Here is a 24,981-nt window from a genome sequence, read left to right on the forward strand (position 1 = left end):
CTTATATTTTTAAACTTATCAAATTGTTTCAACTAAATTACTTCTTACATATTTATCTTCAATTTCAAAGGAAATACTTTCGATAGTAACTACGCAAATAATCGAAATATTTCTACGTGCACATTTTAGTAAAAAATACTAGTACTTGTAGAAAATTTCAAAGTGCACAACTTCCTCGAGAAGTTAAGAAAACATTGTATAAAAACGTTTAAACATAAATGCGGTACAGTAGAGTTTCCAGCAATTTCCATGCAGTGTAAACAAAAAAAATTGTATTTGAACAAATTGTGCATATTTTCAAGCTGGTTTTAACAAAATTTGCTTGCACATATGGAAAAAAATCTAGCTCTCGCTATTTGTTATAAAGGTTGAAGTAATTTTTTACCGCCACAACTTTGTGTTTGTTTTATTTTGCCGTGGCTGAGTTTGTACGACAGAAGTATGCTAGGTGCAGATACGCAGAATTAATTAAGAACATAATGAATTTCATTTGAAATAATCAATTACATAAATTATATTTGTACTTGGTTGAATTCTAAACATTTTTTAAAAATCAAAATGACAAAACTTTTTTAATTAACAAACAAAATAATAATATACAAATTTAATTTGCACAAAAGGCAATTTAATTTGTATTTTATGACAATTGTTTTTATTTGAATAAATATATTCAAAATAACGTTTTGTTTTCATAATAATATGTTTTCAATAGTTACAAATTTAATTAAAATGAGCAAAATAAAACTTTATTTGAAAGCAAATTTTATCTATACACCCACTGTATGTAGTGGTTTTTGAGTAAAGGATAACAGCAGTATGATATTGTAACATTTTCATTTTTTTCGAAGTTAACCGTCCCGCGGCCGTCACATAAATTTGCCGCAAATTCAAATTTATTCTTTACGCTCTCATGCCTTTGGTGGAGGCGCCGGTATGCGCACTGCGCACGTATCCCTTCTTTGCTAGCCGCCGCCCCCACAGGGTCATGTCGCACTTCTCGTTTTACAAGCGCGTCTGACAATATCGCAATATGTAGAACAATTTTTTTAGTATTTCATTATTCAAAACGTGCAATATCTCTCGAAATTCAAGAGGCTTTTATAGAAATCTATAAAAATTTCATAGATTTTTTTCTTTATTTAAATACACGTACTCAAAATTTATGACGTTGAAATTATATGATTCTTTTAAGCCATTTTATATTATTCTTTATATACCTATGTGTAAATTTTGGTGAGCGTATTCAGGTTCTCTCTGCTTTATTACGACTTTAATTACGTTAAAACTGTAGTAAAGGAATTTTATTTTCGCGGAGACGGACTGTAAAATTGTTAATTTTTGTTTTTTGTGGCTTACACCAAGAATTGCCAATGTTAATGATGTCATTTAAAACGACGACGTTATTGCGCTCATTCGCATCACAAATGGAAACCAACCCGTCGAGTTATTTTGCGTTATTGCCTTTTGTGGTAAGCTCGCAAATGTTCAGCATTTCTAGTATTAATGTCTAACTTCTACTCAATATACAGTCGCATTTAAAATGCAACCTATAAAAAACCAGTTTCTAAACTAGCAACAAAAAATCCCCAAACTGTAAACTCTGCCAAATTATAAGCAAACAAAAACAACATGCAATTTTGCCATTAGCATACTGCAGCCAGTCATGCAACCCTGCATAAATTATTTACACGATGGCAGTTTTTGCGACACTCAGTTTTTTGTTTGTTGCTTAAATTCTAGCTTTAAGCGCTAATGATTCATGCCACGGATGCGTAAATGTCGAGGTGTTTTAGAAACGCACGCAAGTATTAATGTGAAGGCGCCGGGCAAACGTCCGCAGTTAATTTAGCGTCGGGCGACCGCATTTGTAACGTAAGACGTTACAAATTCCTTCGCGCGCTTAATTAGGGTCGTCTCGACGCTCTCCCACGGCGGCGGTATAGCGTCACGGTGCGTGATCCTTTCGCCTGCTGCCTTAATGTGAGATTTACTTCATTTTACGTCTTGGTTTAGCTTCCCATAAGGCACCGAAATAAAATTACCCTAAAATTGCTATTGCAGCATTTAAAAAATATTTAAATTTGGTGCTTAAATTAATTGTGTATTTTGGTGTTTTAGCGATGAAAGAGTGTAATGATGAAAAATTGTTCACTCGACACCGTTTCGTCTTTGGTCGTTTGCTTTCATTTTTCCTTCCGTTCTGTCGGTCGGATATTTCTTGGCCATGCTGCTCCAGGGATTTTCTATTTAGCGATACATCGGTTCGCTTCAGGACTAGGCAAAGTGCTCATATTTATCTTTCCAAGAGCTTTTTCTTTCGTTTTCGTTACTTGCCATCTTTCAAACGTGAAAAGTATACCAAAAAACAAAGAAAAACTATAAAACTTTAAAGATAGAACGTATATACTAAACTGTTAATGAATTTTAAATAAATTTAACCGTTTAATTACAAGTAGTTTTATTCGTTTTTGGATGAAATACATCCAGTTTAAAAGTTGTACTTTTTTAGCTAGATACATTACAAATTTACTATGTTTTTTTCTGTTATCTAAAACGAATTATTTTTATTATATCGTTGCCAAAACAGTAGTTAATTAACTATCGGCGAATACGTATTACCTCGAACTTATCGTCGGGTCGCTACATAAATCATTAACTCACGTCGAAGAAAAACAAAGAGCAATCGTTTTTCGCTGCCATGCTTGTAGTTTCGTAAACAAAGACATTAGTACGACTAGTATTGCAAGCGGTGCTTTTCCAAAACCTCCTGGAGTTTCACAGCAATCCGTAGGCTTTCTTTGAATCGATGAACAAAGCCTACGATTGTTACAGATTGTTATCAGCACGTCGGCGCAGCTGATATAGGTTTGACATAGACTTGTGCTCGGTAAACAGATGGAGTGAACACATTTTCCAAAACAAAACTACCAAAAGTTTTGTTTGAAAAAATTACTGATTCAGCGTTGACTGAAAAGTTAAATCAAATACCTACCAAACACCACTTTCCGTTTTTGGTGCACAATATATCAACAATTTCATTTTGGCCAAAATTGAGAAGGCTAAAAAATTATATTCACACCAAAAAGTGTGACATTATTGAATTTCCCGGCGTTGCTGCCTAAATGTCATTGTGTTTCTCTCAATCAATTTTTTTTTCTTTTTAACGCTGCAGCCTAAAAAAGCCTCCATGTGTTTTGGGGCCAGTTTTGAAGCGTGGGTAGTGTAGAAAATAAATCACAATTACAACCCTACATTTGTCAGCTTTTTCCGCGAGCGCGGTTTTTTTTCGCGCGCGGCGTTTTGTTCCACTTTCCGTTCGGCGGTGTGTGTTTTTTTTTGTTTAGTGCGCCGGGTGTTCGTTTTTGCATTTTTTGCCATTTTCAGATTTCACGCTATCAAACGTGTTGCCTAAAATATACCTAAATATCCTGCCAAAAAGAAAACAAGACAGTTTGGGTATTTCGAGCATTCCGAGAATGGAAATATTCGCAATAAACGTATAACAAAAAATAGGTTATATTCAAAATAACTCGGAAACAAAATACATGCAGAGATAAATATAAATAAATTCATATTTATATCTTTATTATCCCCGTTGAAGCAATATTGCACAGGACAAACTAGATAAACGTTTGCGCATTTTGTGCTCAAAATGCTAAATTTGCCAACAAGAGGGAGTCAAAAGTGAAGCCGGATTTGAAAGCAGCCAACTCGAAACACGTTTGCGGAAATTTTCGACTGAGGGCGAGGGCGAATTAGACTCTTCTAACGCATAAATATTTATAAAATATGCGCAACGTGCTGGTCGCCGCAGCCGTGCAAATTTCGGTTTCGAATTTATTTTGCATATCGCCTAGCAAAATATGCAAAATTCCGTGTGTGTATAATATACAATAAATTGCATAGCAAATCAATTTACTACCCCAAATAATTTATATTTATTGACACGTTTTTCAAGACAGACCTCACTCCTTTCACCGCAAGTCACACCTCTCACGGGAACCATTCAGAGAACTCTTGAAAAGTCCAAAAAACTTCAACAACCCTAGGTTGTACACCCCACCCTCACGCTGAATGTTAAACGAACATGTTGGAAACATTGTAAACATGGCCAATCCCCACGGGCATTTTATTACCATCCCTCTCAAACAGTTCTTCGGCGTCCTGCTCAACTTCAGTAGTCTACAACTTACAAAACCCGTGTTCTTGTTTTGTCTCATCCTGGCGTTGCGGCCGCGTCTGGTAATGTACACGAGTTGTTAACTTGACGAAGAGCAAGCGACTTGCTAACGCTGCGCGATGGCACAAAACAGTTTCTTCACGCTTGCGGTCTTCGAACTTCAGAGACGACTTCGCAAGACGCAACAAGCTACAAACCAGTACGCACAACTTTTCCGCGTTTGCCGCGCAAAACTTGACTTCTTCCTGCGTTTCGGCTAATATTTACTGCCTTATTGTGTACTAAACAGAAACTTATCTAACAAACATTAACCACAATACATAAAAATAACTTTCGGTTAACACTCGGTGTTTAAATTTACGGAAATAAATTGTATGTAATTTAGTTTATTTGACTTTTTGTTCAATTGCGTTTTATCTAAAAATCGCTGCCGTCTCTATGGGACGAGATGAAATTGCGAAATTTGGTAGTTGACTCCAGGGCGTAATAAAAGATTAGCTGCTTCATATTTTATGCGGTGAGGTCCCGGCTGGTCGGGATTAGCTCCTTCGACGGTCCCTCGCCGCCCGCGCCACCGCCACCACAGAATAAATATCTGCTTTTGCAGCGCAGATGAAAAGCAGATAAACGCGCCGAAATCAAAAAGAATTTATGAAATATGTTTGGGTTGCAAATGGGTATAAAGGTACCCAAGGACGCACAGCGCGGCGTCTTATTTTTTCAGATGAGACCAGCATTAATAGGGGACGACCAGAAAACCTCTTATTCCCAAGTTTATCCTTTGATACTCAAAAAACATGGAATTATATACATATATCATGAAAGATTGCTTACATATGATTATATTTTCATATTTTATATAATAAATAATTCTTTTTGTTGCAAATATAAAATTAATTCCATGAGTAATATTCTGTAAGTGCTGGAAAAATGTGTTTTTGTACTAACTCGAAAGCGTGTTAATTAATTTCAGACATTGTTTTGATAGCCGTAAAGCAAACAGTTTTCGATTTGCCTCGAACATCATTAACGCGCTCGTCGCACTTGGCGAGCGAAATCATAAAACTTTTTCAATTTGGAGCGCACTATTTGAATTGCCGCTCGTTTGCGCAAACGAATGCCTAACGCAATCGGTTGAGCTAATTTCCGATGTTCTCACACACCCACACTCACCTACACACACACATTTTCTTCTACTGTTACCCTCCTCTTACACGCACACGTTTTTGTCTTAATTTGGAATTCTAGATTTTGAATTTTCGCCGGAAGGCATTAGCGCAACAACACACATAACATAATGTAAATTCTCTAATTATCTCGAATGCGTGAACGCGAATTAGTAGAATGGGACACCTTCAATCTGCCTACACCGGCGAGGCGAGGGAAACTCGTACGAAGGTTTGAAGTCTTAAGGGAAGTTCCGAGAGACAAAAGGTTTCCTTATTTCCAACCTAGGTAACTTCGTACACGACTTGAACGCATGGTTTCCACGCTGGTTAATTCGCAGGTGGAGGAGTGATATCGGAGCACCTCGCTAAAGATTCCCGCGAGATTAACCAAGGCGGGTGCCTTCCGGCGTGAGTTGGAAGCTTGCGTCGCGTGCCACTTCCGTCGTTCTTCGGTAATCTCTAACGCACGTCCTCATACATTCAAACGACTCAGACTCATTGTTATCAACGTGCGCTAATGTTCCATAATGTTATATTGTTCAAAGCTTTCAATTATCAAGACTGAATAAACGTCGAACTGCTCAAAGCACCACGCAAAACGGTAGGAAATCTTGGCAAACGTGAAATCTCTTTGGAAATAAACTCATAATAGAGAATCAAACAGAAAACAACAATGTACGATCGTATGAGTTAAGACTTTAAATTTTGTTACAAGATGAATGTACGCTTTCATCTTTTACAAGTTAACCTAAATGTAATTTTTTAGTTTTTGTGTTATAGGTGTGAGTATAATTTATATCTTGAGAGGAGTTTGCGCTTTCAGCACTCGTAAATCAAGTGCTCACTTAAAAGTACATTATGTAATTACTACAAGTGCACGTTGTAGATACTTCTACCTACGGCACACTCTTTAATCATTTTTCAAATGAAATGTTTGCTTTTGACTGCAAATTTAGTAGAAGCAAAAAATGCGAGAAAAACAATTCGGTCAGATAAATTGCTGCAAAAGCTGGGACCAAATGAAAATATTCTAGATGTGAATATTGGAATAGCCAAGCTTTAAGGTGGAAAATACGCAAAGATGACGTCGAGGATTCGCGCGCGCAAGGCGAAAATTAAAAAGTTTATAATTTATGTGCTGTTTGCTCGCCGATGCCTTCGTTATCAACTCTCAAGTTGGTAGCTTGAAAAAAACACCGCTGGCAAGTGGCAAGTCAAACATAGCAAAAAAATAAACGAAAAATAAGAAAAACAAAAAAGTTTTCTAAGCTGAAAACATCTTTACGAAAGTTTTAAATAAACAGTCAATTTAAAAAAAGTAAAATGTTATGTTAAAGTTTGTGCGTCAAAAATCCAAACATCGACCTGCTTTTAAATGAGACTCACAAACGTCCCTTACATGATCGATTCGTACGCATTCCGGATGCGCGCCACTTTCCGACCCTGAACCGCCACCGCGGCGCACGGGAAAAGCAGTAAATGCAAATTTATGTTTGACTTGTGCGCCACGTGTGCTGCGGTTGTTCGGGATGGAGTAGATGTGCGGGATGTCGGGATGTTTGCCATCCGATCCCGAATCGAAACGATGCGATGCGATGAGGCTAAGTGATGTGTTCGCTGATGTTCTCGCTTCCCGTTTTGTTCACGGCCCCATCCACCCCCGGCAACCGCGCCCCCGCATATGATATGCACGGACGTGTAAGTGGCTTGTCGAACTCGGCCCGAATCGAACAAGTCAAACAACTCGGATGTATCTTCCGTCTTTCGCATTTCCCACATCCAACATTTCAACGCATCAACATTCTGACATCTCTCGCATCCTGATGCGGCAGTTTTACGGTAAAAAAAAGTGCCCGAAACGCACTTGAGTGGCATTGAGTAGACTTGACTTTTTCGAATTTTAAATCTTTAATAAATCACAGCAGGCGTCCATCCGGCAAGTGATAGGCAACCAAACATGCACGCGTGTGACACATGGCGCGGTCGAGTTTTTTAGCTACTCGTTCGAATTCACGCTGCGTTCGAGAGGACCAGTTTGATGAATGATTGAGATGTCGTCCGGCCGATGTGCAGTCGCCAGTGAGGGATTCATTTAAGCGTGGCACATTAACCGCTTCATGTCATCCCCATTCCAGTATAAACTCTTACGCTCCAAGGCGTTTAATCAATAGCTGCGAGTTGACATTACGCTCTGCATTAAATCAAATCACCGATCATTTATAACAAACCAATTTACTTAAATTAATTTCTTAGTAAATGTTATTTCTGCAAAAGAATTTGCTTCAAAACTGCGACGTTGCGCTTTTGTTTCCAGTGGTAATAAATGGTTTTTAATTAATCGCCAAGCACGCTCCGCGAAGCAAACGTTGTTATAACATAATTTTTGCGCGCCGTCCATAATTCCTCTCCATTAATCTCGAAACAACATTGCTCTTTGCGCGTCGCGCGACGGGTAGCAAAAAGTTAAACGACCATTAAAAGAAACAAAAAAGTGTTAGCAGATGCGTGCTGCTTCATAAAACGCACCTGCATCATTTCGCCATTTTGACGCATTTGTTTTGCAGCTTAAACAAAAGAAAGAAACAACGTGAATCTTTGCATTTCGCTGAGTTTGCATTTCCAGCACAAACCATTATGAATCGTCATCGTTTCAGATTGTTCAACATTCATCTTTACAATATTTTCGATTCGCCCGTAATGGCGCAATATATTATTTTGCTTGCTCCCGTAACGCTGGAAAATCCCAATCCTAAAAACAAAACGTTTTCACATTTCACACTTTTGTCTTTTTAGTTCCTACTATGTTAGGCATTCCACTGCAGGTTCGCGCTGATGTGTATCGTAAGGTGGGCTGCATACGTTATGCTGATTTCCAGCGCGTATTCAATAGTTTACTCAGGGGAGGACTGCGCTGTTATACAAAAAGATAGAGGCAAAGTGAGAAGAAGGCAAGCAGGGGCGGTGTGAACACGAAAGCGCAACGAGCACTCGCGCGATCATCCATAATACATGGAACTGCCGTAAATAACGCAAAAGGCACGAGAGATTTATTACGCATCGCGCTTCTCGAAAGTAAACCAGCAAGACAACACGTTACAGAAAAATATTTCAGTAAAAAAAGAACCACAATATAAATAAAAATTATATTTATCGCCATTTGTAGATGCTGTTAGCGCCATCTGTTGAGAAATTTAGCAAACAAGATAGTTTGTTTCACATCATGGCGTAGTTTCAGCCGCACGGTGAGACAAAACCACAATTTTGCCAAAGATTTATGAACCGTTTGCCGCGTTTGCTCAACGGCAAACCGTGAACTGTTCAACTTCATGTATAAACTATGAATTTATAGTTTTGCGCGCACATCTGATGACAGAATGTTCAAACATTCAAAAGATTTTATTTCGCGTTTTGCAATTCACGCAGTTCTGTTCAAGCCTCATTTTTTCGAATTCATATTCATATTATGCTTTTAAATCGTAATTAATTACTCACTATACATCTCCCACATGATATTAATAATGGTAAAGTTAACTTTTATATCGTTTTATATTATTTAACTTGTAATGTTTTTGAATTTATATAAAAGTTTAAAAGTAGAAACCGAGGATTTATGAACTATCGCGTGAGTCCTGTTCAGTTCGGTTTTGGTCTGTTCGAAAGTAGACGTCTTCGAGCTGTGAATTTATCGCCTCGCCGCTGGAAAGTTTGGCGGTGAGCACGACGAAACAGTGTGCAATTGCGCTGTCACATTATGCTCTTCGGCGTGAATTTATATGAGAATAATATTGTTCCGTGTTACACCATAAATTATTTTTTAATAAAAATACAACTCACCTCAAATGGGTCCATTCTACGTTGTGTCGCCCTCTATCGGCGTGCAGTGCTGAATTTCATACAACAACGTATCTGGAAAATACAAACATTCGTTAACTGAAATTCATCTATGCAACGTCGTGAAATAGGATATAAACTCGAAAACGAAGAAAAAAATTATAATATTCCGGCTATAATGTGAGAGAGCCGTCATAAATGCGGATAAGCGTTCCTCATTCCTACTGCCAACGAAACCGTCGAAAGCTCTCGCCCGGATGGCGGCTTCCCAAGCTATAACCGCAAACTTAATACACACCAACCCCAAGCGGGGGTTCTCGGTCGAGCGGGGAAAAAGCCTGAAAGCTCATTGCGGTCCGACCGGAATGCGGCCAGCAAAAAAAATAAACGCGCATCGAAGGCGATAAAAAGCTCGAAGTGTGAGAATGAAACAAACGAAAAACGAACGCGCCAACCGCGCGCGAAAAGAAGAGAAGTGTAAATAATCTTGCGCTAACGAGCCGAAACAAGGAAAGCTCGAAAAGCCGAGATAATGCTTTTCCAAAAACGCTATAATATAGTTATATAACTATTGTATATTGGTCATAATCTTTCTTTATTCAATCCTATCCATCAACAATAACATAATCATATTCAGGCATAGAAATAAAAAAGCACATAAGCGCCTCATAAATATAAATATTTGTATAAATATTATTTATTTGCAAAAACAAGGTAAAAATAGATTAATGGTAACTACACGTACAGGCTGCAAACAAAAAATGAAAATACACTCGTTGCACATGTTGGTTTATTGCAATTATTAGTGTTTGTGCACGTTACTTCGGATAAAACCGCCTGCATTTGTTTTCGTTTCGAAATTTATTCATATTTTCTCTGATTGTATTCACATACGCTTCGTTTTTTATTCATGTAATTTAAACAAATCCAAAATTTGCGTTTATTTGCATTGAAGTCGATCTGTTTTTCTGTTACTATTCAATTTATACATTTACACAAGCACCAATATTGTATGCAACCAAGAATACAATGTATGCCAAGCAATTGTTAAATCTAAAGAAAATTGTGTTGTCCAACTTGCACGCCGTCGCCAACGTTTGTGTTTGTCTTGACTGCTGGCCGAATTTTTCTCTTTCCGCCCATTTTTCAAACATTAAACTGCCAAAAACGAGCGCTACGTATAAAATTGTCGTCGTTTGTGAGATGCGATGTAATCGTCCCCGTTCACGATGTGTTTCCGAGTGCGCTGGCGTGAAAAGCGCTTGTAATGCGGCGGGCGGTGACAGGGAGTATGGGGGACGGTGGCAAACGAGCGGCCGAGACTAAACGCTAAATAAATTGCAGTCTTAAATATTTCCCGCGATGTGCATGTGCAACGGCTTTTTGCGAGACAAAATGTGTAAATCCCATGATATAAATGGGCGCCCACAGAAACAGCAAAACAGCTCAAGAAATGTCTAATAAACAAGATTTATTTTCGAAAATTATTTTTTTCTTAAATTTTCGCGCATGTGCAAATACGAAGCGTACTAAAATTTTTACTAGCATTTTAAAGTGAGTTTGGTTTGGGTATCGGTTTATTCGCTATAATCAGACAACGATTTCGCCAAAATGCGCAAATCGCATCCGATCAATCATCATTATGTATGTTATGCGGATTGCACGGTGCTGGTTGGTAATAAAACAATACATACAGTATGTTTGTGGTACAGTAATCTAGTTGGTTTTTGCGTGTCTGTTTCGCGTGTGAGCAAGTAGGTAGTTACCTATACATATTCATACATTCGTGCGCCATCTGCAAATAGGCCGTGGCCTAGTCCATGTCGTAGGAATAATAAAATATGTAGGTCGACACCGAATTGTAATATGCCGTACAATGTGAGCGACGCGACGTGTAACTTGCCAGGATATGGTTATTTTATACTTTGATAATACAAGAGGGTACAGCGAATAAAGACACAAACGGTTTTTATTTCATTGGTCGCCTATAAATGGCATCAATTCAACAACAATCGAATGTCCAATTTTATACTTTTGAGTGCTAATTCGCAAAAATATGTTCGGGCCATTGCCACTAATATTCATCGATCATATTTTGGCATTCTAAATATTGTATAATTACATCATCAATTCTCATGTTTAAAAATTCATAAACGAGTTGACACAAGTTTAAAATGTGTTTACCTAAACATCCTGTATATTTGCTTATTTGTGCATTCGACAAAATTTGATTGTGTTCCCAGCGAAATTCGCCATAATGCGATAGCTCGTTTTCTCTTTATTATCGTCTCGCATTTAATGCGAGGCGCACGTGAAACAAATCGAACACGCGAGATATTAATAAAATGGCCGAAGCGCCCGATTCCGGCGGAACTCGCGCATTGTGCGAGCTCCGAACACAAGCTTTTAATTCGTCGACCATGAAAAGCGCACCAAAACGATAATAACGAGGTACACCGACAAACGCTTGCGCAGAACCTACTTGATATTAATAAGCCAAACAAATCAGGCATAACTTTACATGACCCTGGATACATTATAAAATTTAACCTCACAGATAACCTCAATATTAAAACTCTAAATTAAAGACTACAGCGTACACGCTGCACCTAAAAACATCAAAACGGTAAACCCTTAGTGCTAATAACTCAATAGTTCTTTGAATATGTCAATTAAAAGCCTCTCTACGTAGTCCTACTATTAAATTTTAATAACTATAACAACCTCTCATTAAACTGTCAGTCGTACTCTTACATAATATTAAAAAACGCAAGTTTGTATTATTAATTATCAAAAAACGCAATTTTATTGTGAAATTATTATAATACATTATAGATATTTAAAAAAAAATCACAATCCGAGTCCGAAACTGACAAGAGCAGATCTCTTTGCACTTTTTCATTTATGAATAGATAGAAATATGATATTTTGCATATTCTATCCAAGTTTTTATTTTATTAATCCCTTTAGTATCCGAGATCGTCGCATTTTAAAAACTGAAATTTTTGATTGTTAAGGCAGGGTTTTGTTGTAGTTTCGATATTCAAATTTAAATTCAAGCGAAAGTAATTAAAAAGAAAAAATTTGGTCGTTATTCAACAAAAAATAATTTAAAACAAAAATTGCAGCGCGTCATATAACTACAGTATGAACGCAAGAAATTCTACGTAAATGAATTTATTTGGAATACACCTACCTACATGGCACCCTCTGCACTATGTTTTCAAATTTTTAAATTAATACTAATTTTTTACCGGTAGTATAAAAGATTTCCTGAATTAATTAATGTATTTTATATAGGGCATTTATATTGGGCATTTTAGGGCATTTTCTAAGGCTTTGGAAGGTTATACGGATATTCCGGTTGTAGAGGATCTCTTGGTCTTCGTTTTCGTTCGATTATTGGAATATTGTAACTATCCTTTATATTATACAAATAAGCTATCCGATTACGAGCACTATGTTTGTCTTGTCGTCATACTAGAGCGCGCTTGTTGACAGTCATTAACTCGCATGTGGCAAGCGGATTAGAAAGTGTTTTAATAGGTGTGCCTAACTTCCATCAGCCGCCGTTACGGATTATGGCACTTCCGCTCTCTTCTTCACTGTTAATCAACTAGTAAACACCGCAACAACACTGAAACAACTCGCGTGAAAATGTCAGAAATGATTACAACGACCCTTGAGTAACTTAAAACGTTAAAGTGTATATTTTATCAATGTCGATTCACACATGAAAAAATTTTTATGCATCCAGTTTTCTCGCCCTCTTCCGGTTCAGGAACGTTATCGTGATGGTCCCAAATTTTACGTTCGGCTTTACAAAATAACGCGTAGGGAATGATGCTTACCACAGAGATACCGAGACTTATGTAAGCAACAAGATCCCATTGTTCAAAGGTATTCTGTAATTAGTATGAATATTTAATATCTAGACAGTTGATAAGTTAAGTCAAAACCTCAGATGCCACATTTCCAATCGTGTATGGTGCAATAAATCCAGCAACTCCACCAGCGGCGTTTACAATCGCCGCCACAAGGCCAGTGTGGTGTTTAGTAATATCGATAATGCTCACTTTTAGGCCTCCATAGAACATGGATTTGGTAATCATGCCGCAGGTGATTGCCGAGATGGCACCAATGCGATTACAACGCAATTTACAACAAACAAGGAGTAAAACAGTTGGTACCATGGTTGCCATGAATGTGTTAATTACTCTTACTGTTACTTTCTTCACCCGGCAATGGACTACCATAGCATCTGTGATGGTACCGAAAGTAACAGATCCAACAAACAGGGCAACTTGTGGAATGCACACAAGTAAACCAGCCTGCTTTGATGTAAACTTTAAAACGTCATTTAAATATTTAGGAAAGTTGGTGATAACCGTGAAAAGGGTATAATCATTTCCAAACTGGCAGATGATACAACCCCACACAGTCCAATCTGATAATATAGCTTTCCAAGGGACTTTGTGTTTTTCCCCAACGGCTAAAATCCAACTTTAGTATTAAAAATATTTCAAAATTGGTGTAATATTACCAATTCGCACTTGTAAATACTCATACTCTTCGTCTGTAATATAAGGATGAACTTGTGGACTTGAATAGACAAATATAGTAAACAAAACACAAAAGACAATCCCAGCAATACCATAGATATAAAACACCCACACCCAAGATTTCATATTTTCCAAAATAAAAGCAGTTGGAATGTTTCCCACTATAGTACCGATGCTGAGCGAGGACAATACCACACCACCTACTAACGCGCGTTCAGCATCTGGTATCCATCGTGCCATCAACAGAGTAGCACCTGGATAAATAGGTGCTTGGCCAAACCCGGTCAACACTCGTAACCCAACAACAAAATGCCATGAAGTGTAAATAGTCATTGGTGGTATTGCTAAAGTGCACACGCTCGAAATAAAACAACCAATAGTGACAACCCACTTGGCACCAAACCTATCACAAAGATATCCGGCTGGTATGTTAGTCAGCAGATAACCGATATAAAACGATCCAAGGAGTAAGCTCTGAGTTTGTTCGTCCCAGTGAAACTTTCCACCTTCGATGTCCATGATCACAGGTCGATCTATACCGGATGTTGGCATTGGGCACGAGTTAGCCACATCGGCCTTAGTGCGATTTACTGGAATAGTCATTTCGGTGATTGCTAGACTTAAACATACTCTATGAGTATAACAGAGGATAATCCCAGTCATTATGAGAAGTACCATGACCAAACGATGTGTCGTCGCTCGACCTATAATACAAAATAGATCATTTGGAGATATTACCCTATCATGTTTGCTAACACTTGCTTACCACAGCAGACACATCGTAAACAATGACAGTATAAATTGACGGGAATGCAGCGAAGGAATTCGATAGTTTCAGTCCCGCTGATGTTACTACGGTTATCATCTTTAGGCGGCATTTTTTCACGTAAAATTTATCTAAAAAATATTGATATATAATGAATTGGCATTGTGTCATTAACTGTCTATTAATTTATTTTGTTTCAAACAAACTAGGAACTTTTGTATAAAAATCTTAAGAATTTGGTTTTATTTCTTTTCTTTTCCGTTTTGCTGTACTGTGGTTGGTTCCAGTAATGAACGTGCATTACAATAGAAAACTTTGGAAATTCCAAGCTGCACGAAGGGTTTTAACGTCTGCGCCCAGCTGCCGTTTTTCCACAAATTGAATTCAATGGAATCAATATTTATGGCCATTCGTGGGCCACGCTGCCGAATTCCGTCCGCAGAAAAAAAAGGTAGAGCGCGTTTGAGAGTCTTCGCCGACACTCCTCGCAAAACTGATTGTGAGTACGAAAATATAAAAGAAAAACGTAAAAACCAAAAAATCTGAGAACGCTACAATCGTAAACAACGCTTATGCGCACGGGTGAGAAACCACAAATAAGTGGCTGAAAAAAAAACGGGGAACATGTACAAAAAGGTCACAAAACTTTAATACATATTTATAGCGGCCGTCGTAGATTTTATCGGAAATTTATTTATATTTATATCCGTTTCTAACCTCGTTTCAAGTTGGCATATAAAAGCCTGGTCAAAAGGTGGAACAAACCTAACTACCATATAAAACCAATGAATTTTTGTGCACTGTGCAGAAAATAATTCAACAAAATGCAATAAACGAAAGCTCCAATGTATCGATATGCACCACTTCACTGAAATGAACGCACTTTGATCTTACATCATTGCAGACCCTTTTACAAAGGACCACCACAAACTGGTTGGGTAAGACAAACGAATGTTATACGCGTTTTGAACACGTTTCTGCTGGCTGCATATTTCTCGAAACTGATAGTTATTCCGCATTTTGTGCTCTCAGCACACCGACAAAGGTGTGAACGTTCTGTTGCGTGTATTTATTATCTTGGCAGGGAGAAGCAATGGACGACCGAGAACATTGAACACATTTTCTGTTCTTTACGTCTGATCCTTGAGAGACGCTTCGAAGTTCAATGGAAACTCGATTCCACACTCATTCCTTCTGCCATAGTCCGCATGGAGTTGAGGGGGTGGCGGCGGATGTGAAGGCTATTACAGTGAACAAAAGCGGATTTTCTTTTCATCACTCAACTCAAACCTACTACGCGTGGCAGAATCACATGTGAAAGCTGACCACGTCTAAGGGCGGATCTTTTCTTTTGCTAAACATTTTTATTTTTAACATGGAACATCAGCATCAAGTCCAACATTGCTAAGGCGTGGACAGTGCGAGTTCGAATGTGAATATCTGCTAACCTATATACTAGCGACTGCTTTGTAGAGAAGTTGGAAGGGTAGGTTAGGTATGTGATGACCACATACAGTAGCTTGAAAAATGATGCTCTGCCATGCTGCGCCATCGCAATGGGAAGAATTAATCAAAGTCAAGAAACGTGGAGAACGATTGCCAACAAGGAACTGCACAGAAAAGCAAAAGGCTTGAAGAAAACTAAAAAAGACCTTAAGCTTGCGCGCGTATTGTGCTTTCGATAGTTACAGACCTCCGAGAGAGTAAAGAATGGAGAATGAACATAATAGATATTTATTTGTTCGAATATTCTGTTGATGAGACAAACATCTTATCGATGTTTTATTCAAACCATTTTATGATTCTAAATTTTGCTATTTATAGTCTCAAAAATATATTATGCTTGTGTTGCATTTTTCATCACAAGGAAGCAAATGAAGTCGTCTTCAGACATAAGAGTCAGAGACACAAGGTATCAAAATGAAACGCGAAAGCTCTGGAAAGCCTCCGAAATCCCTTTTTACACGATGCGACGTGTCATCCAGAGAAATATAAAAGTTCAACGGCTAAATTAAATTTCTGAACGAGTTTAATAAAGTCCAACAGCAGACAACACCGGATATGTAATAAACACACTGAAAAAATTTGAAACGAATGACTGCAGTTACGAAAAAAATTAAAAATCCAACTAAAACTACGAAATAAAGCTTACAACAGACCAAGTAATATGTATATTTGAATTGTTCATACCTCACTCAAAAATGTTTATTAAAGCAAACAACTAGCGAAAATCAAATATTTATATTTTTGCAGTGTTGCAAACTTAACATTTTATATTTCGGACAAAAACCATGCATAATCAGTTGACGTTGAAAGTCCATCAGTAGATGTTGGCTATTTTATTTTTATTTTTAACTGGGTGTGAGAAAGTTGAATCCCCATCGGACTTGGGAGGGGGTGTGAAATATGGCTTAGTAAATTACGCCGGGCAATAAAGGTTACACACGATTGAATGAACTTCACCCCGCGCGTCCCCGACGCATTTTTTCCACTGCTAGACTTTTTCGTTGTGATTGTGTGCATGTGGTGATATGGGTGTGTGTGTTTGGGGGTGGATTGTCTGAAATGCCCGAAACGAAATTGGCCGGCACTCGGCTCGCACCCTTTCCGGCGCAACGAATGGCTTTTTTTATCGCTCAGGTTCATCTCCATCTCTCACACGCCAGCCATTCACCTAGCTGCCGCCACTGCCACTGCATTCGTGTTGAATAAGGGTGGAACATAGAGAAAGCTTGAGCAAACGTGCCGCAACGCTAATTTATTTATATTTGAATGGTATTTATGCGAGCGCACGTTAAAGCCGTGTTAGGCCGTGTATGTCTAGTGGCGCCACCACGCATTGCTCACTACAGTAAGCCGCCCGCTGCCTCCCAACCGCCCAAATGGCGTGTGTGTCAGATAATGAATTTGTGTTTTGGGAATTTCGGTTTTTGCCTGTTTCGCGCGCACTCCTGACAGGCGAGGTGCGGGTTCGATAAGCTCAGGTGGCTGAGAAAATCACATTCGCCAGGCCTGGAGGGTGAGATCGCGGGGGTAGTTGGCGCGTTTTGTGTGAACGCCATTTATCTGCAACTTTAACGGACTTTGAACGAGTCTCGAATGAGTTCGCGCGTCGATTTAACACGCTTTAAACGCGACTTCCGGTGCTTTCTAATACGAAAAAACCGCCAACTTGTCTCTGGAGGCGGCGTTTAACATTTTTTCACTAGCTTTTGCTTTAAATTACGATGTTGCAAACTTAAATTACGTAAAACTAAGAAATTGATTGTGAAAAATGAGAAAACTTAATTAAATAATCTTTCAATATCGTTCATCATAGTGTAAAGTGATAAAGTCCATTTAAAAATCTAAAAAGTAAGCATATATAATTAAAATATTAAATAAAAATTAATAAAACAATACGCTAGTAAATGCAGCACGATTAATTTCCGTTAATCCACCACCAGTGAATTTTATTTTCTTCTGCGATCTGCGTATGATATTTTGAACAAAAGTTTTAGCCAATTTCGGATCATTGTACCAATTTGAATTAAATATTGCATCACTGGTATGCAACGCCTAAAACACGTATAAATAAACTGACGAATTAATTACTTATTCAGGGAAAACCACTTCATCAATAACAAATTGGGCCGGGAAGCAATACATTGATAATTGAAATGATAACGTCAACAAATAAAACACACTTCCAACCATATTCAACGGACTCCTAAAAAATTATTTTGCATTCATTGAGTTTTTTTTTTTCATTTTTAATTATGAAAACACTAACTGTTTGGTAAAGACAACAATTTCAATGCATATTGTAACCGAAGTTATGCAGTAATGAATAAGTAATGCAGGAGAAAACATTTCTGCATAAACACGAACAAATCTAAAAGTAAACATATAAATATTTAAGAAAAACAAGTTTTGTAAGTCTACATACTCACTTTAACAAAAAATTATGATATTTCACGCATATAACAGCCTCAGCAAACATATTCTTGCCATTGCCGAGTCGTTGAATGCGTTGATTCAGTAATTTAAACTGTGCATACGTAAACATACTTAAACAAAGGAACAAACAATCGACGGCCAACACAACGAAAGCATCATGCGCGAATTGAAAGCACTGTATAAACGAAAACAACCAGAACGAACCTGGAAAAATAGGATAGTTTCCAACGAACGGCATCAAGCCTCTAGTAAGCGGCAACAGAATAATAACAAAAAATGCAACGTAAATTAAATTAAAAAATGTCTTCGTAAATGTAAGGCACTGTCCTTCTAATTTTGCAATTTTCTTCGCATGCCAAAACATTTCCAAATTATTTATTAAATAGGTAATGTGTTCGCCATAAAATAAAGATATTTGTTTCATTCCCTACAATGGTACAGATTGTATTATGTGCGTAAGCGTAAGCATTACTCACTTGTATATTGGCAGCGACAGTCTTTGCTCCGTTTGCAATCATAACAAACGAATGCGTATTGTTACCAATTAGTGAAGCAGCGTAAAATAATTGAATGCATCGGCATGAAAGCAACACAAGAAGTAATATGTACGTATAGATGCCGCGTCCACCTGGATTCAGATGCAGCCTTTTCAATTTGTTAGTTATTAACGATATAACTTCGGATCGTGCCGTATTCATGGTGACTTTGTTTTCGTTCTGCGAGTTGCGCAAGCAAATTTTAATTTATAGAGCGATGTCAACGTCGAAAATGTTTAATTAATGCATTCACATTGCAGCAAACATGCAATTAATTCAACTAAGTTTTCATGTAAGTTTTTAACTCGGTTAGTTTCTGAATTTTCCATAAAAATGTAAATTTTCAAAGTGGACTAATTACAAGGTGCCGTTGTGAAATATTTGAAAAGTTTATACATAATCTATGTGCATTGGTAACTGCCGATTTCGTATTCAATTTGCTCAGTGAAATTGTCACGCATGTGCAACGCGTAATCGGATCGTAAATAAAATTATCAATTATAATGGTTTCATTATGACCGCGGACGCGCGAACAAATGTGCATGTCGGTGGCGCGACCCTGCAACTCATTTCGGTGATAATAAAATTCTGCTTGCAACATGTTCACAAACGCGTGGATGAAATGTTTATGCACGATTGCAAACGTTTGCAATTGATTCGCGGGCATGCCAGCGATCGCTCGCGAATGTTTGGCAAGCGCAAAAGGACGTAATTAACGAACTTCATAAATCGCCCACGCGGGCATTCAATTAGCGCCGATTGAGTTTAGATTTACTGCCGCCGGCTGCCGTCGATCGGATACGAGTGTTGTTTTTTACTTTTTCTATTCGAAACCTTCAATAACTAGAGTAAAATTGCAAATCACAACGGGCAAACTAATATCCAACTGTTAGTTTGTAAATAACTGAGTTGATTTTACTTCCGATTTTATTACTTTTTCAAACTCATAATTAATTTCAATATTACCATCGAGTACATTTTGAAAATGACTCAAAACTATAATCACAAAATACCATTGTGTGCCTTATTTAATGAATTAATAAAAGCAGATTATAGCGTTACAATAAGACATTGCAAACCATCTTGTTCTGCATGGCTCGCTAACTTAATTTTAAAATTTCAGATCTCATTACACGTGCCTGAAACACGCCCGCAAATTCTTTGGAACAAAGAGAACAAGAACACCATTCAATGGGTCCCGTCGTATCGTCATACCACATTACTTTGCATCGCCTCGCATGTCGGATTTCAATTGAAATGCAAGCACGCTCCGAACATTCGACACGCTCGATGCTTCGACATAGCCGCAGCAGTCGAAGTTAACACGACGGTCGTTATATATTTAAAGCGCAATTGAAAATTCCTCATATTTCAGAAGGGCCGATGCAATGTTCAACTATTCCGAATGTGCAAGCGCGATTTCAAGACGGATGCCCCACATATAGCATATATAACTTTCATAACCATGTCTTCATCTGCGCAAAAGTAGAATAACTAATTAATATCTCGTTCCTTGGTCTTATTATGTGCTCACGTCGTTAATAAGATTCTCTATTTTAATATCAACTTTCAACTTTTATTTTTCACCCTTCAAATTTTATTTTTCCGAAAAAAAAAATAGCTGACATGATTTTCATTATTGGAAAATATGTATATACCGAACTCTGTCAAAATTGGTTCAGTAGATTTTGCATGAAAGAGTCACAAACAAACAAATAAACTAACATCCGCATTTATAATATTAGTTACGATTTGTATAAATAACGAGTGCGATGTTATTCCCAAGGAATACGCTAGACTTGAGTCACTCTATGGTATTACTTCTTTATTATGTATGTACATTCCTGAAAGCAGGTAAACAAGTTTCCTCTACAGCAACAACATTGGTGTCAATTAGTTGACTGCGCAGTAATTGGTCCACGTCGCAACAGCAAACCATGCGCAATTAACGCTATACACGACAGAAAATAATAAAATATGAGTATTATTGTTGAGTCTTATTTAAATCAGAAGATGAAAGAATCCACTATAACCACAATGGTACGCTACGCTTTTTATCAAGCAATTCCATTTTATATGTTTATATGATGACCCGACGGCTCGTAATATTTTGCGGTGGTTTGCGCCCGCCACGACGGGTTTGTTCAACACGAGAAAATCTGTTTAACCCCATGAGCACAAACGCTCGTGCATTCGCGCCTGCATTAGATTATTATTCGTGATCGTATACCTGATCGTGCGCTTTGCATAAAAGATGCTCGCGCCACAGCGGCGGCGTTCAACGAATGCATAATACATGCGAGTGCATATTAGAGGCGCACTTTCGAAGCCGACATCAAGAAAACAGGAACGCAGTGAAACGAAGAGAACAGAAGCTATCGGGCGAGGAAGTGGAGAAAAGCTCTGGTTGGTTTCGAACCATTATTACAAAACGTTTGCGTTCACAGCCGAGAGAAATTTCATTGTCACGAGATGCTGGATATAACATGTAATGCTGTGCGTAATAAAAATTAATCCGTTGAAAACAAAAAAAAAATTCATTGCTTTTTATTTTTTCACATTTTTTTTTTAGATATTCCTGGGTTTTTTTTCAACAAAAGGTTTTTCAAAATCATAATGAAAAATATAAAAATATAACGTCCAAAAATTTGCCAAGAGCGCAAAATCTTTGTGTTATTATTTATTTTCTAGCTTTAATTACAACGTAACTATGCAGAATAAAATTTTGAACTAAAAATTATACAAAATTTAATATTCTTAGAATTGTTTAAACAATAGGAATTTGATGTCAGCCTGAAAGTACAAACGTGCTAGTTAGCCAATTCGAAATCCGACCGTCCATGTCCACATTCAATTATGCCGGAATTTGCATTCAACGGATTGGCAAGCATATTCTGCTTCAAGCAGTAGCTAAGAAGTGAGCCGGAAATGATTGACACCAGAACAAATATTTCCAGCTGAATTCACAACGTCTGTTCTCTGTCATTTTACGTATACAAATGTTTTCACTAACTGACAATTGATGTTTTCACAGTTTTTCTATACTTTTCGCAATTCCAAACAACTTCAATTAAACCTTTTAAGTGAATGCAACATTCAAACAACTTCGATTGAGATGCAGTCATTTGCAACAAGAATTTACCATTCAAACATTCGAGAATATTCCAGTGCGCGGCAAGGTTTTAATCAGCACTCAACTGTATTTTCTCCAATTCATGCACCCACACACTCCAACTATTCACACGAATATTAAATGTACCCGTAAATAAATAAATTCAAAAATACTAGAAGCATTATAACCATAGGTCAATAATTCTTACTCCCAATCGTTAGGTTTTGTGGTATTGTAAGTATTGTGATACGTGTCAATCAATAACCAAAAAGATAATCACACAAATCGCGTTTTTATATGACTGCGGTCTGTCGGGATTATCCGCGTTGTCGATCACTTCGGTGGGTTTCTATGATTTTCCACATTTTTTCCTCATTCATTATTAATCGCGTGCGCTAGCAACGTAATTTGAGCGTGCGCTCAACAACTCATTATTCCCAACTCCACAATTCAACATTTGCTACTAATAAATATTGTTGAAGTTTTTTGTTTCATACTTTATTGAATTTCCGAATAGATTTTTCATATTTTACAAATCGTATATTCACATGGATTAATCTATTTAAAGCATGGTATGAACGTGCAAAACTGACATAAACGCGTTTGCGAACGTAGCACTTAAGAAAATCACACTGCAGGCAGGCAGGAAACAGTCGGAAAACATGAACGTCATGAAAACCCGCCCGAAAGGCGCATGAACTGCAATTTAAGACAACGCGCGCCTTCTGTGCGTCATAAAATTTTACTTCAATCAAATTACTAAATCATCGCGCGCCCCAAGTGCAGGATTTATTTGTTTGCCGAATTAGATTCGTGCATTTGCGGATTACAAACATTTTTCAATCATGTATTCAGTCGCATGACATAATGTCATAATATGGACATAACATAATCAAAAACAATTCCATCTGGTTTTTAATGATTTTCCTTTTTTTTTTTCTGATTAGAAAACTTTAGTTAAGACACAAATCAACTTGTAGGAATATCCCGATGAGAAAAAAAATAACCGTCGACTATTTATTTCTTCCTGTTAGCGTCGCGCCGCGTCGTGCGTGGAAATTTATTAAATAATTTATTGCGGGCGCGTTTTTATTGCCATTGTTGTATCTTTGTATCTCTGGCCGTGCGTTCTGCACAAGTAAATCATTTTTTTGTGAGCTGAACACGCGTTTTCACCACGTTCAGGACGAGCGCCTTATCAAAAAAATATATTACTTAGTTAAAAGGAGATTGGGAGAGAATAAAGAAGATAATCCACGAAGAGATATCCCAAAGCAAAAAGAACTCAGTTTGTGGATGGCAATCACATAAAAACTCATTGATAAATTATTCAATATTGATGTAACATTTGTCGTTATACTTTCATTTATTCATAATAATCCAACCTGCATTGTGCATTATTTAGTAATTATTGTGCTGTGCGCACCACTGACATGGCTGAATACAGTGGAAACTAATCAAAAATGGCGGCGACACAGACACAATCACATTCAACGTCGAACAACGTGGTAATTTCAACAATAGCTTTGTATTGTTTCATTTTTTTAAATTAAAACAGAAAACAGTTTTTGCTTTTTATATAAAATTTGCAATTTTTTTAGTTAAATGTGGAAACAAAACAAAAAGCGATCGTTTCGCATGTTTTCCTCGGAGAGTGGCATCGCAAAAAAGTGGGCGTAACGCAAACGAGCGTTCGGCTTGTGACGACGACGTCGTAGGAAAAGGAAGTTATCCAACAGGAAAGTAAAACCTTAGAAAAAGTCAAGAAAACGGGCGGTAATAGATGTAATAGTTCCTCGGTTCCGTTCTGAAGTTCTTCAGCTCCTCGGTGAGCTTTTAAGGTTAGCTCAGGTTTGGTAAGTGATGACTCGACAGATTTTTTACTTTCCAATGGCGTCTACTCGCCTGGTTAATGATGTCAACATTGAATTGATGGCAGATTGTTTTACAACGTAAAATTTTTACTGCGAAGACATTTTTTACTCTGGAATAATCCTGGATACATAAATCTAAATCTTTGAAAAATGTCCAATTCCCTACTGACCTCCTCGAGTCGAAATGAAATATTCACTGATGACTTTACTTCGAGTTTACTTTCCGCGATGATTGATGAGGCTTTGATACCGCGCCGGAAATCGAAGAAAATCCAAAACTTTTCGATCGAAATGCAAAACGACTTTCATCACAACTCGCTGCTGCTAAACTTCTAAGAATAAAATATAAATTCATGCCCGTGCAATGCATGCGTGCATTGGAAACGTAGGGGTTGAAATGCAAACGAAGTGTGACTCGCGTCGAACGAAATCAATTCAACAGCGCATTTTCACCCGCATTCAATCTAATTCAACGCGACAGTTGAGAAAAGTACGCCACCAAGCATGCACTCGAACGCACACTTTAACTCACCCCTCCCGGGGGAGATAACTCAACTTATCTTCAAACCTAATGGCGTATATGCACTCACTCTAACGAGCAGTTTTAAAACCTTAAAAAAATATTGTCTATTTTATCTTCCCGCAAGAGGGCGTTGTCTCAACTCATCGAAGGGCGTTGAAAAGAGGTTAGGTCTGGCTTCGATTTCCCGAGGGTTTATTATACTTAATAAATAACTTACGCCAGTCGGGCGTGTGCTGGAAGAGCGGTAGGCGAAAATTTCGGTAAGTAAAGGGAGTGCTGAGTTAGTAACGGATGAGTGGTAGAGAAAAACCTACGAAGGGTGGCTGCAGCTCGCCCGAAAATGAAGAAAAGAAGCGTGTGGTAAGGGGAAAAGAATGAAATTGAACACACGCACAAATGATATTGGATCAAACGCGTTATAATATTACAAGATCAATGCCGCCCGCCGATGTTCATCGATGAGAAGGGTGGCAATCTTGTCATCTTCCA

General features: G+C 37.8%; 3 protein-coding genes across 3 annotated transcripts in view; all 3 read right to left on the reverse strand.

Annotated features, from left to right (window-relative positions):
* The window catches only part of LOC135800201 (protein artichoke), a 50,188-nt gene that overhangs the window by 14,997 nt on the left and 10,210 nt on the right, over window positions 1-24,981 (reverse strand). The window contains exon 2 of the mRNA XM_065313363.1: window positions 9,184-9,255. The gene's annotated coding sequence lies outside the window, so the exon portion shown is untranslated. The remainder of the gene's footprint in view (window positions 1-9,183; window positions 9,256-24,981) is intronic.
* On the reverse strand, window positions 12,868-14,682 carry LOC135800202 (sialin-like). The gene is made up of 4 exons (XM_065313364.1): window positions 14,509-14,682; window positions 13,724-14,446; window positions 13,140-13,672; window positions 12,868-13,085 (listed from the first exon to the last, which is right to left on the reverse strand). Exons 1-4 carry the CDS (start codon window positions 14,618-14,620, stop codon window positions 12,897-12,899), a joined length of 1,557 nt encoding a protein of 518 aa, XP_065169436.1. The 5' UTR covers window positions 14,621-14,682; the 3' UTR covers window positions 12,868-12,896.
* LOC135800793 (uncharacterized) lies at window positions 17,847-22,407 on the reverse strand. Its single transcript, XM_065314114.1, has 3 exons — window positions 21,832-22,407; window positions 21,114-21,142; window positions 17,847-18,066 (listed from the first exon to the last, which is right to left on the reverse strand). The coding sequence occupies exons 1-3, from the start codon at window positions 21,872-21,874 to the stop codon at window positions 17,896-17,898; spliced, it is 243 nt and encodes an 80-aa protein (XP_065170186.1). The 5' UTR covers window positions 21,875-22,407; the 3' UTR covers window positions 17,847-17,895.

Source organism: Atheta coriaria, unplaced genomic scaffold (genome assembly GCF_025399875.1).
Source record: "Atheta coriaria isolate IRGN ID8LTWV9N9 unplaced genomic scaffold, Caltech_Dcor_3.1 hic_scaffold_10_pilon, whole genome shotgun sequence".
Lineage (NCBI taxonomy): Eukaryota > Metazoa > Arthropoda > Insecta > Coleoptera > Staphylinidae > Dalotia > Dalotia coriaria.

What these genes read in the sequence shown, in the direction of transcription:
- LOC135800793 (XM_065314114.1), bottom strand. Translation starts at nt 21,874, where the DNA reads ATGCTTGCCAATCCGTTGAATGCAAATTCCGGCATAATTGAAT. An exon ending in AAATTCCGGCATAATTGAAT is followed by an intron (nt 21,143 to 21,831) that starts GTGGACATGGAC and finishes GGGGTTAAACAG; the next exon opens with ATTTTCTCGTGTTGAACAAA. An exon ending in TGTTGAACAAACCCGTCGTG is followed by an intron (nt 18,067 to 21,113) that starts GCGGGCGCAAAC and finishes TACGTGTTTTAG; the next exon opens with GCGTTGCATACCAGTGATGC.
- LOC135800202 (XM_065313364.1), bottom strand. Translation starts at nt 14,620, where the DNA reads ATGCCGCCTAAAGATGATAACCGTAGTAACATCAGCGGGACTGAAACT. An exon ending in GTATTTACAAGTGCGAATTG is followed by an intron (nt 13,673 to 13,723) that starts GTAATATTACAC and finishes GTTGGATTTTAG; the next exon opens with CCGTTGGGGAAAAACACAAA. An exon ending in TTGGAAATGTGGCATCTGAG is followed by an intron (nt 13,086 to 13,139) that starts GTTTTGACTTAA and finishes TACTAATTACAG; the next exon opens with AATACCTTTGAACAATGGGA.